Below are 13,606 nucleotides of genomic sequence, written 5' to 3'. Positions count from 1 at the left end.
TGGAATCATTGCTCAATTGGTATCAAGGGACCTAACGTGCCCGGAAAACATTCCCCTCACCACCGCCACCAGCCTGTACCGTTGACACCAGGCAGGATGGGGCCATGGACTCATGCTGCTTACGCCAAATCCTGACTCCACCATCAGCATGATGCAACAGGAACCAGGGTTTGTCGGACTAGGCAATGTTTTTCCACTTCTCAATTGTCCACTATTGGTGATCACGTGCCCACTGGAGCCACTTGTTCATGTTTTTAGCTGATAGGAGTGGAACCCTGTGTGGATGTCTGCTGCAATAGTGCATCTGTGACAAGGACTGATGAGTTGTACTGCCGTTATTATTGTACTGCGCCGTGAAAAGCCCAGGAGGCCGGACATTTCTGAGATACTGGAACCGGTGCACGCCTTGCACCGATGATCATACCACGCTCAGTCGCTTAGGCCACTGGTTTTGCCCACTGAATGACTCGATGCCTGTCTGCCTGTTTTATACAGCCAGACACAGACACGTGACTCATTATCTGTAGGAGTGAACCATTTTTGTGAATGGAGTGTTGTACCTAATAAACTGTCCAGTGAGTGTATTGGTGTCTGCTGAAATGAAATCGTCAGTCATTTCATGGACTGTGGGTTAGTTATTTCAAGATTTTATAGTGGTTCACTGTAATCATGGTTGGCTTCTACAAATACCAGGAGAATGCTGTGTTGCACTGTTTAAGACCATGCTAACATTTTCTGGTGTTGTTCAGTTCCATATGCCTGTCATGATTTAGAAGAGTAAGAAAGGGACCAATCAGTTTGGGCTTCTGATTCAAATCTAAAGATCTGTCAACATTGTCTTGTAGCGTTCATTTAAGTACTTCTGTGTCATTTTCCAAGTAACCCCAATACACATCTTTTTTGTTTTCTAGGACAAAAAGCTGCGAGTCTTTGACCCCAGAGCCCAGCTGACACCTGTTCAGGTAAGTTACTATACTGAACTCCACATCTCCTCTAACCCACAAGAACTAACCAGAAGCATCATTCATTGCCATCCATCCAGTGAATGTATGCTGCTTGACAGAGCTCATAGAATGAATGGGTAGATTAACAGAGGACAGGGGTTATGCATTCTGTATGACTGTGACCTGGCTCTCTGACTTTGTCCTGGAGGTCAGCGGAGGTCAGCCTGCCGGACCAGGTATCAGAGGGTTAAAGCGTGTTACTCTGTGTGTCTCTGTAACACTTCACAAGATGGAGAACTACAGGCACGGTCAGCTCTCCATCTCCTCTGTGTTGATTTATAATGGCCGACCTCCTGACCCTTCCCTCTGGAAGCTGCCCTGTCAGTCTGCCTTGCCCCACTCTGTGGTGGGATGGTGTAGGGTGAACTTGCCCCTACATGCTGGTCTTTGCTCAGGTGTGAATTTTCTTCACTTATGGTTAAGATTAGGATTGGTTGAGGGGAAGCTGATCCCAGATCTGTACCTAGGGGAAAGATGACCTAGTCCCACTGAAAAACATGGTGGCTTTGGCCCAAAGCTCTCACCACTGTCCCTCCTCCTGATTTATCTAAGTATTGATTCATTAGGACTGTACACAAGTTAGTTACCCGTGGGAACCAAGGGAAACATTAGGAATGGTGTTGTTGGTGTGACCTTGAACCTCTGTGACCTCTGGTTACTTCCTTACTGGGATTTATCGGAGTTGTTGACGATGGCATCTCAGTCCCAGCTTTTGGCCAATCAACCCTGAGCAAGGCAGTTAACCCACTGTTCCCCGGGCGCGGGAGACGTGGATGTTGATTTAAGGCAGCCAATCGCACCTCTGATTCAGAGGGGTTGAGTTATGTGGAAGACACATTTCAGTTGAAAGCATTCAGTTGTACTACTGACTAGGTACCCCCTTTCCTTTCCAATGGTACTCCATCACAACCAGCAGGAATGAGGAGGGGGCACACGCAAACCCTCCTGTATGTGTGTGTGCAACATTGAGAAATTATTCTCTCACTTTTTGGCAGCAGACATCAAGGGGACTTCCCAGAGAGATTTCATTAGTGTTATAGTCCCTGTGTTAGTCTCCCTCTGTCTTCTGTAAACAGAGACTGGCTGGAAAAACAATACATGCTCTAGCCAGCAGATTAAATATTACACACCGCTCAGCGCCCACCGCCCGGGTGTAAATACCTGGAGGACAGCTCACTGCCAAAGAGGGTGTGTGTGTGTGTGTGTGTGTGTGTGTGTGTGTGTGTGTGTGTGTGTGTGTGTGTGTGTGTGTGTGTGTGTGTGTGTGTGTGTGTGTGTGTGTGTGTGTGTGTGTGTGTGTGCGTGGCTATGACACCTTTGTAAAAGGATTACTGTTTCACAGGCCTCTGTGCCGACTGACATCATGCGCTTTGTCTTAAAGGAAGTTGAGAAAAGTTCCATATGGATTTTTCTGTACGTGGCCTTGGGCATTGTGTACATGAGTCTCTGTGTGTGTGTCTATTTACTGTGAGCGTGTTTGCTGAATCAATGTGAGAGAGGATAACTGGCTCCAGTCCAAGTGTTTGAACCCTCCAGTACAATATTTACCTCGGGTGTGTCAATCTGTCAGACACTGGAGAACCTTTCTGATGACATCTCCTGCTTTTAACCAACAGGACAGCACTCCCATGGAATATTACTTCAGGTTGTGGATGCGTTTGGCAATGGGACCATTGTTAGAAATGAACTGCTACTCAAATGACTGAATTCCTTAGATCTCTCGATGCGTTTGGATAAAGAACATTGTGAAACTGAAGTAAAACCTGCTGGAATGTTTTCAGTTTGCTCATTTAAAGGTTCTTTGTGAAGGGTCCACATGTCTGGAACTCATGACCCAGGGCTTTGGAAACACTCACACTTACACTCACACTCACACACTCACACTCTCATATTCATCAAGATGACCTGATAAGTGTGCAATAGTTAAACCAGAAAGCCCCATCATCTCAGCCCCCTTGACAGGTTTCAGATGTCTCTCTGGAGAACGTGAGAAGGAGCACCACTCCCATTAACACCATGCTAGATGGTAGAGTAGACTTTAACGAGCAGAGCAGTGGTTCATCCTAACACACAGCTGGTGGGTGTGAATCTAAAGTATACATGGGTCTCAGAGTACTGTTAAACACAGTATTACACACAGCATTACATTTCAGTTAACACTGGGGATCTGACAGACATTCACTGCATCACAATGAAATCTGGGGGAAACCGACGGCGGTTTAGTTTTAGATGTCTTTGTGATGCCCCCAGATGTCTTTGCGATGCCCCCAGATGTCTTTGTGATGCCCCCAGATGTCTTTGTGATGCCCCCAGGTGTCTTTGTGATGCCCCAGATGTCTTTGTGATGCCCCAGATGTCTTTGTGATGCCCCCAGATGTCTTTGTGATGCCCCCAGATGTCTTTGTGATGCCCCCAGATGTCTTTGTGATGCCCCAGATGTCTTTGTGATGCCCCCAGATGTCTTTGTGATGCCCCCAGATGTCTTTGTGATGCCCCAGATGTCTTTGTGATGCCTCCAGGTGTCTTTGTGATGCCCCAGATGTCTTTGTGATGCCTCCAGGTGTCTTTGTGATGCCCCAGATGTCTTTGTGATGCCCCAGATGTCTTTGTGATGCCTCCAGATGTCTTTGTGATGCCCCAGATGTCTTTGTGATGCCCCCAGATGTCTTTGTGATGCCCCAGATGTCTTTGTGATGCCCCAGATGTCTTTGTGATGCCCCCAGATGTCTTTGTGATGCCCCAGATGTCTTTGTGATGCCCCAGATGTCTTTGTGATGCCCCCAGATGTCTTTGTGATGCCCCAGATGTCTTTGTGATGCCCCCAGATGTCTTTGTGATGCCCCCAGATGTCTTTGTGATGCCCCAGATGTCTTTGTGATGCCCCAGATGTCTTTGTGATGCCCCAGATGTCTTTGTGATGCCCCCAGATGTCTTTGTGATGCCCCAGATGTCTTTGTGATGCCCCAGATGTCTTTGTGATGCCCAGATGTCTTTGTGATGCCCCAGATGTCTTTGTGATGCCCCAGATGTCTTTGTGATGCCCCCAGATGTCTTTGTGATGCCCCAGATGTCTTTGTGATGCCCCCAGATGTCTTTGTGATGCCCCCAGATGTCTTTGTGATGCCCCAGATGTCTTTGTGATGCCCCAGATGTCTTTGTGATGCCCCAGATGTCTTTGTGATGCCCCAGATGTCTTTGTGATGCCCCCAGATGTCTTTGTGATGCCCCCAGATGTCTTTGTGATGCCCCCAGATGTCTTTGTGATGCCCCCAGATGTCTTTGTGATGCCCCAGATGTCTTTGTGATGCCCCAGATGTCTTTGTGATGCCCCTTTGTGATGCCCCAGATGTCTTTGTGATGCCCCCTTTGTGATGCCCCCAGATGTCTTTGTTTGATGCCCCCAGATGTCTTTGTGATGCCCCCAGATGTCTTTGTGATGCCCCCCCTTATGCATGATGTCTTTGTGATGCCCCAGATGTCTTTGTGATGCCCCCAGATGTCTTTGTGATGTCTTTGTGATGCCCCAGATGTCTTTGATGCCCCAGATGTCTTTGTGATGCCCCCAGGTGTCTTTGTGATGCCCCCAGGTGTCTTTGTGATGCCCCCAGGTGTCTTTGTGATGCCCCCAGGTGTCTTTGTGATGCCCCCAGGTGTCTTTGTGATGCCCACAGATGTCTTTGTGATGCCCCCAGATTGATTGATTGTTTATGTCAAACTTAAAGGGGTACTGATATTAACAGTTTTGATATTTTAAATGAATGATACTCATTGGTTGTTGAAGGATATCCCTTATGCATGCTGTCCAAAGCTCCATCTATGATTTTAAGTGGTAACATTTCTCCAGCCCCATCTCTGAGGCTTATATCAAGTCAAGTGGTAGGGCTCCTGTTTTGTTGTTTTTAAATGATAGAGTGGGTCTTTTAAGATGCATTCCACTAGGGTTTCTGTCTTGTCTTCTGCCCCCACAATGCATTGTAACAACTCTGTCTGTTCTGTCATGATTTGATGGAAGCGAATTGCCGGCGAGGCCACAATATAAACAGTACCGGTCTCAAAACGGTCTGAACTTTGTCTGTGTATGTTGCTACCCTCATAGATAAAAACAATTAGTTGTTTTCTTCATGACTGAGCCATGGTTTCCTCATCAACTGAGGCCACGGAACACTGCACCACAATCTTCTGTCGGAGGAAAGCCGCCCTGGTTCAAACGCTTTCAAATCAAATTGTCATATGTGGTGAATACAACAGGTGTAGATTTTACCATGAAATGCTTACTTATGAGCCCTTTTCCAACAATGCGAAGTAAAAAGTGTTTTCTATTTGCTCATTTTCTAACACAATAAATAACAATAACGAGGCTCTATACAAATTTTTTCTCTAGCCCGCCTGGAGTGCAAAATGGCCATGGTTTATACTTTTGGGACTAGACTATTGGCCCATTAAGTGAGACCAGCTCAATCTAGCACATAATGTAGTATTTGAAATGATTTCCAGTAGTGTTTGAACCCAGGTCTGGAGGAAAGCTGGTAACTATTAAAGAGAGGATCTCCTCTAAAGGAGGTGAGAAGTGATGAAGTGTTTTGACTTCACTAAACAAATCATGTCATCGTTCAGCAGGCGTTCAGTGCTGCAGTACCATCCAGGGCTATATCTTGGAGCCTGTCCTGATTCCACCCCAAGCCAAACCTGGGTGAAGTGGTTGTTAGAGGAGTTTGCTTGCTAAAGCACTGTTGACTGGACTAGCTTTCATTCAGTACAGTACCATCCAGGGACATATGGAGCAGATTTTTGACGTGTCCTGTTCAACCGTAGCCTGGACGCCAAACTGTTGCGATGTTCATTTGGCATGACAATCACCATATGAGTTTGCAAGATGGCACAAACAGATCTGGGACCAGGCTAGTTCAACCGTAGCCGAGATGCCAAACTTGGGTGTGCTTCAGCCTACTCTTTCTAAAGCCTTAACCTTCGTTACGGCAGTTTGTTTGCTTAAGCATAACCATATGGGGCAACCATGCTACATGTAGCTTCCACCCAGCTTCTAGCTACAGTATATCACCATCTCTCTGGTTCCCACTAAGGCCAAGCTGCCAAGTCAAAATGCTCTTTATCGGGAAAATGTATGAAATCGAAAATGTGTGTTTTGCTCTTAACCTACCCCTAAATTAAGGTTAGGATGGACATGATTATGTTCCCTTATAGGCAGGTGGAGTAAATATATAGACAGTAATTGTAGCTGTGATTTTTGCTGTATTTATGGGGAAAGAGAGCTTGCTGGGTAATTTAAGCTTCGGACAGGAAGAGCCGTATTCCAACTGCGTGTGTGTGTGTGCATGCACGCACGCATGCTGCACACATAGTGTACATTTAGATAGCTGGCACAGGTTGTGTGTGTGTGTGTGTGTGTGTGTGTGTGTGTGTGTGTGTGTGTGTGTGTTCTCAGAATCTCTCACTCTGAAACGTATCGTTTTGATCTTTGGATGTTTTCCACTTGGTCCCTTTCAGACAATGTTTGTGAACTCAGTGCAGTTTGCTTCATTTTTTGTGAAGTAGTGCAGGAACTCAGACCCCTCCAAGAGCCCATGAAGAGAACCCAACTGAGGCCATCTCGTGATGTGGTCTGAGTTGTTATTATTCTCGCACCACACACTAGATCAGGTCTTCCCAAACTCGGTCCTGTAGGCTAAGAGAGATCTTTAAGCTGTTTATTTGATTGTGGGGGTTTGAATGGTGTGAGAAGACCACAACATATTTGGTGGGAATCACTAAAATCAATTCTAGCTCTTATATAAGGGGCAGTAGCCTGCATTGGCTGTACAATTTTCAATTACAGCATGATTTAATCTGCAGTTATTCATCTGCTATTAATTCTGTTACCGATAATATTTTCACATTAATTGTATCGTGTGATTACATTATGAGTCTAATAATTGCAATCTATTAGCTTTCAAAATGTTAGTCTGATAACAACATGTTCTGATTACATGGCTTGTCCTGCAATTTGTAAAGAAGTGTATTGAGTGAATTTTGGAAAAAGATCTTGGTTCCCTTCTAAACATAGAAATGTCAACCCAAAGAGGACTGAGTCACTTTAAAGAGGACTGAGATTGGTTCTTTTAAAGATGATTCTATGTGAAAACACCCGTATTTTACATTTGACTACCTTTCAGTGCTTGTTTACTGTCCCCTTTTTTTGTTTCTTATAGAAACACCTGATATTTATCTGTCTCTCCCCATGGCTCTGTACTTTCCCTAATCATCCCCAAAATGTCTGTCTCCCTTCCTAGAGGCATCTTACTGACCTCCCTAGCGAGGCCTCTTCCCTGCCCATACTTAGTTACAAGGTTTGGTGTGGTGCACGTGCCTGTGTTTGTGTCCCATCCGTGTGTGTGTTGGAATTACAGAGCTGAAAATACTCCTCATACTTTTGGGCCAGAGCTGGCTGCAGATTCGGAGGCTGTGGTCCCTGGCAGGGAAGAGGAGAGAGGGAGACAGGAAAGGGAATGGTTTGGTTTCTCTGGCCAGATTCCTCCATTTGGGCTTTGGTGAAATTAGAGAGGGCCTGGAATGGGTTTTGGAGGAGAGTGAGTAGGGCAAAGGAGTGAAAACACACCAGTCAACTGCATTACTGAGACCGGACACTCCCCTCTCTCGAACCTCTCTCCCCTGTAACTTTAAACATACATGGTGTGTGTGTGTCTGTGTCTGTGTCTGTGTCTGTGTCTGTGTCTGTGTCCGCGTGACTGCTCAGAATCTTATTTTTCATTATAGGAGGGGTGTGTGTGTGTGACTGCTCAGAATCTTATTTTTCATTATAGGAGGTGTGTGTGTGACTGCTCAGAATCTTATTTTTCATTATAGGAGGTGTGTGTGTGACTGCTCAGAATCTTATTTTTCTTTATAGGAGGTGTGTGTGACTGCTCAATCTTATTTTCTTCATAGGAGGTGTGTGTGTGTGACTGCTCAGAATCGTATCTTTCTTTATAGGAGGTGTGTGTGTGTGACTGCTCAGAATCTTATTTTCATTACAGGAGGTGTGTGTGACTGACTGCTCAGAATCTTATTTTTCATTATAGGAGGTGTGTGTGTGACTGCTCAGAATCTTATTTTTCTTTATAGGAGGTGTGTGTGTGACTGCTCAGAATCTTATTTTTCTTTATAGGAGGTGTGTGTGACTGCTCAATCTTATTTTTCTTTATAGGAGGTGTGTGTGACTGCTCAATCTTATTTTTCTTCATAGGAGGTGTGTGTGTGTGACTGCTCAGAATCTTATTTTTCTTTATAGGAGGTGTGTGTGTGACTGCTCAGAATCTTATCTTTCTTTATAGGAGGTGTGTGTGTGTGACTGCTCAGAATCTTATTTTTCATTACAGGTGTGTGTGTGTGTGTGTGTGTGTGTGTGTGTGACTGCTCAGAATCTTATTTTTCATTATAGGAGGTGTGTGTGTCACTGCTCAGAATCTTATTTTTCTTTATAGGAGGTGTGTGCGTATGTGGATCTCATGGTCATTCAGACTCACATTTGTCGTTACAGGAAGTCCACACTAGCAGTGGGCATGGTGGGCTAGCTTCCAGACGGTGTGGACTCTGGCTGCCATGACAATGAGGCTCTGTGGCTGACTGTGGCTAGAGTAACTTATACAGTATTACTGTTTTGGGCCAGAGGGAAGAGCTGTGAAATAGAAGAGGTGGGGTATAGGGAGGGAGGCAGGGAGGGTGAAAATAGACAGGCAGAGAGACCTAGAGGCTAACCAATAGATTTCACCACTGGTTTTGTCCTCCTTCCGTTGTTGTTGTCCCTTGATTATGATGTATTTTGGTATTTGGTATTTTCTTAGGATCCCCTTTAGCTGGTGTGAAAGCAGCAGCTACTCTTCCTGGGGTCAACACAGAACATGAGACATGAACATACAGAACAGCACTTTGCAGCACTTGCATATTCAAGATAAGTCGAAACTAGAGCCTGAAAGACTTTTTGGAGTGTGGTGTCAAAAAAGCAGAGCATCTCTTTATTACGGACAGACGTCTCCCCAGCTTTACGACCATTGAATCTATATGTTTTGAATCTGAAAGATTGTAAACTAAGGTGACACCAAGTAATTTAGGCTCCTCAACTTGTTCAACAGCCACACCATTCATTACCAGATTCAGCTACGGTCTAGAGCTTAGGGAATGATTTGTACCAAATACAATGCTCTTCGTTTTAGAGATGTTCAGGACCAGTTTATTACTGGCCACCCATTCCAATACTCACTGCAACTCTCTTGTTAAGGGTTTCAGTGACTTCATTAGCTGTGGTTGCTGACATGTATATGGTTGAATCATCAGCGTACATTGACACACCGGCTTTATTTCATGCTTATGGCAGGTCATTGGTAAAAATAGAACTAGTAAAGGGCCTAGAGAGCTGTCATGTGGTACACCACACTTTACATGTTTGACATTAAAGAAAACCCTCTGATTTCTATTAGATATATATAGTTCTGAATCCATGATATGGCACAGTTTGAAAATCCATAAAACATCAGTTTTCTCAACAAGAGGTTATGGTGAATAATATAAAAGGCTGCACTAGGATCTAACAGTACAGTTCCCACAGTCTTCTTATTATCAATTTATTTCAACCAATCATCAGTATTTTGTGTCAGTGCAGTACATGTTGAGTGCCCTTCTCTATATGCATGCTGAAAATCTGTTGTCAATTTGTTTACTGAGAACTAGCATTGTATTTGGTCAAACACCATTTTTCCCCAACAGTTTGCTAAGAGCTGGCAACAAGCTGATAGGTCTGCTGTAAGAACCAGTAAACACCACTTTACTTGGGTAGTGGAATGACTTTGGCTTCCTTCCAGGCCTGAGGACAAAGAATTTCCTTTAGGCTCAGATTAAAGATATGACAGATAGGAGTGGCTATAGAGTCCGCTACCATCCTCAGTAGCTTTCCATCTAAGTTGTCAATGGCAGGAGGTTTGTCATTATTGATCAATTACAATCATTTTTCCACCTCTCCCACACAAACTAGTCACTCCATTTTCCCCATCTCTTTCAACCATACAGTTTTTCAATTTCTCATCTATCCATGGAGTCAATTTCTTAACAGGTGCATGTTTAGCAATAATTGGAAGAAACAATTGTAATAAATTAATCAAGTGCAGCATCTGGAGATACTCTTATTCATCACAGTGTCCGGAAGCTCGGAGCTCTGTGCGTCCTTGTGCACTCTAATGGGAGAGTTGGAAGGTGCACCGGGAAGCCGGCCCGATCCAGTTGGAAAAACATTCCTCTTGGCCGCAAAGTAGCTCAGATCATACTGCAGATTCCCTTAGCAGTAGTTCTACTACAGTTCTATAGTTCTACTACACTATGCATGGATAGACGTGTGTATGCAGGCATCTGAGCATGTTCACATGCATGCACACACGAACGCAGGCACGAACACAGACTCTTATAGATTGATTTTGACTCAAATCTCCGGGTTAGACACATAGTAGACACGTCAGAAATATTAAAAGGTCAAGAACAAAACTTTTAACTTCCACATTTGAGAGAAATTCATATTTTTGTCTCTTTTAATGTGAATCCCCATCTTCAGCATGAGGGCGACGACCACAGTGGATACAGCGATAGTCTCTCTTGAGTACCAGCATTAAACCCTACTACAGAGACGACAGCGATACAGTCCGTCCTGAGTACCAGGCCAGCATTAAACCCTACTACAGAGACTACAGCGATACAGTCCGTCCTGAGTACCAGGCCAGCATTAAACCCTACTACAGAGTGGCAGGCCAGCATTAAACCCTACTACAGAGACTACAGTGATACAGTCCGTCCTGAGTACCAGGCCAGCATTAAACCCTACTACAGAGACTACAGCGATACAGTCCGTCCTGAGTACCAGGCCAGCATTAAACCCTACTACAGAGACTACAGTGATACAGTCCTTCCTGAGTACCAGGCCAGCATTAAACCCTACTACAGAGACGCAGGCCAGCATTAAACCCTACTACAGAGACTACAGTGATACAGTCCGTCCTGAGTAGGCCAGGCCAGGCCAGCATTAAACCCTACTACAGAGACTACAGTGATACAGTACCAGGCCAGCATTAAACCCTACTACAGAGTCCGTCCTGACCAGGCCAGGCCAGCATTAAACCCTACTACAGAGACTACAGTGATACAGTCCGTCCTGAGTACCAGGCCAGCATTAAACCCTACTACAGAGTGGCAGGCCAGTCCGTCCTGAGTACAGGCCAGCATTAAACCCTACTACAGAGACTACAGTGATACAGTCCGTCCTGAGTACCAGGCCAGCATTAAACCCTACTACAGAGACCAGCATTAAACCCTACTACAGAGACTACAGTCCGTCCTGAGTACCAGGCCAGCATTAAACCCTACTACAGGCCAGATTAAACCCTACAGAGTCCGTCCTGAGTACCAGGCCAGCATTAAACCCTACTACAGAGTGGATACAGGCCAGCATTAAACCCTACTACAGAGACTACCCTAGTGATACAGAGACTCAGTGATACAGTCCGTCCTGAGTACCAGGCCAGCATTAAACCCTACTACAGAGACTATTAAACCCTAGAGACTACAGATACAGTCCGTCCTGAGTACCAGGCCAGCATTAAACCCTACTAAGAGACCACCCTAGTACCAGGCCAGCATTAAACCCTACTACAGAGACTACAGTGATACCAGCATTAAACCCTACTACAGAGACTACAGTGATACAGTCCGTCCTGAGTACCAGGCCAGCATTAAACCCTACTACAGAGACTACAGTGATACAGTCCGTCCTGAGTACCAGGCCAGCATTAAACCCTACTACAGAGACTACAGTGATACAGTCCGTCCTGAGTACCAGGCCAGCATTAAACCCTACTACAGAGACTACAGTGATACAGTCCGTCCTGAGTACCAGGCCAGCATTAAACCCTACTACAGAGTACCAGGCCAGCATTAAACCCTACTACAGAGTACCAGGCAGGCCAGCATTAAACCCTACTACAGAGTACCAGGCCAGCATTAAACCCTACTACAGAGACTACAGTGATAACAGTCCGTCCTGAGTACCAGGCCAGTATTAAACCCTACTACAGAGTGGCAGGCCAGCATTAAACCCTACTACAGAGTGGCAGGCCAGCATTAAACCCTACTACAGAGTGGCAGGCCAGCATTAAACCCTACTACAGAGTGGCAGGCCAGCATTAAACCCTACTACAGAATGCCAGGTCGGCATTAAGTCTGATCTCTGTGGCTCCATTCCCCAACACTGTACTGTACTACATGATGTGTTTATTGATTGCTGTCTGTGTTATCTTGTTGAACTGTATTATCTATGAGCCTATAATCCAGAAAGGAAAAAACTGAGGTCAAAGTTGTTGTTGAGGAGAAGCCCATATCTGGGTAGGTAGACTGTGGGATAGTTCAGCCATGACATGTTTACAACCGGGATGGAAGAGGAATTTTTGTTGGAAACGCACCCACACGTTTACAATGGGAGAAGAGGAATCAGTCTTGGAAACACAGTCCACTTATTAAACCTGTTTGTTTTCAGACAAAGTTCACAGTTAACAAGGTTGCTATAGTAACCATCTAGCCACTTCTGAATTGGGCCATTGCTGTTCAATTTCAAGTCCAGCGGACAGCGTGACTGGGTGTATTAAAAAGCACTGTTAGAAACATGGTTAGATTGATTCCTTGTGTAATGGGGAATGTGTGTACTAGCTTTGACGTTTTCTTGGATAGTTCCCATTCTGTACTTTATGGATGTTGTATTTCGTGTTTCACAATGTTGACGTGATACCACATGATGTGCTGGTGTTAGATGTTCTCTGACCCTAAACACTTTTTATTCTCAAGGAAGTATCAACATCTCATTCTTTGGCAGCGCTGAAAGACGGTTTGTGTGAGAATACATTATTTGGATGAAGAAAAAAGGGAAAACCTGTTAAGTAATTTAGACCTTTTTAAGGAATCAGAAACCTCTAAAGAACCTGAACTATAACAGTTATAATGCTATTCAAATTAACATGGATGTGTGTGTGCGCATTTGTGTGTGTGCGTTCGTGTGTGTACCATTTTGTTTTATTGCACTCATAACCTGGACTCAGATCTGTTTATGCTGCCATGGGAGTTGGCTGTGCTGCACTAACAGATCTGGGACCAGGCTACAATGCTCGTCCTGAAGAGTGAAATCTAAATCGAAAGAGATGCGCATCTGCAATCTGAACTGTACTAACCTGTACCTGTGACCCTTATGATTGATGCTCCCGACCCCCGCACCTCACCTTCCTCTTCCCTCCGCGTAATCCTATATCACATGGTTTATACTGACGTTTTAAACATTTCGGACCAAAAGCACATCTTATTTTGTTAAAAAATTAAATAAAATAAAAATAATAATTCAAATGTATTTGTAATAATTACACCAGCCATTAGGCTGATAGGCTTGAAGTCATAATCAGCGCTGTGCTTGTGAAGAGCTGCTGGCAAAATGCACTAAAGTGCTGTTTGAATGAATGCTCACGAGCCTGCTGCTGCCTACTATCACTCAGTCAGACTGCTCTATCAAATCAGAGACTTCATTATAACAT

At 44.7% G+C, this 13,606-nt stretch overlaps 1 protein-coding gene across 3 annotated transcripts in view; it reads left to right on the top strand.

Moving 5' to 3' along the window:
• coro7 (coronin 7) overlaps positions 1–3,550 on the top strand; it is a 28,623-nt gene extending 25,073 nt beyond the window's left edge. The window contains exons 7-8 of one of the 3 annotated variants that reach the window (XM_052508456.1): positions 912–962; positions 3,524–3,550. In XM_052508456.1, the coding sequence (XP_052364416.1) occupies positions 912–962; positions 3,524–3,535 (63 nt within the window). In that variant the 3' untranslated portion in view covers positions 3,536–3,550. Of the gene's footprint in view, positions 1–911; positions 963–2,620; positions 2,763–3,275; positions 3,310–3,523 lie in introns of those variants that run through there. The other 2 variants (XM_052508455.1, XM_052508454.1) reach the window with 2 other exon arrangements.
• The last annotated feature ends 10,056 nt before the right edge of the window (positions 3,551–13,606 follow it).

This window comes from Oncorhynchus keta, unplaced genomic scaffold (genome assembly GCF_023373465.1).
Source record: "Oncorhynchus keta strain PuntledgeMale-10-30-2019 unplaced genomic scaffold, Oket_V2 Un_contig_3627_pilon_pilon, whole genome shotgun sequence".
In the NCBI taxonomy this organism is placed as follows: Eukaryota; Metazoa; Chordata; class Actinopteri; order Salmoniformes; family Salmonidae; genus Oncorhynchus; species Oncorhynchus keta.
Note: the sequence above shows the minus strand (reverse complement) of the source record. Positions and strands in the feature narration are given on the sequence as shown.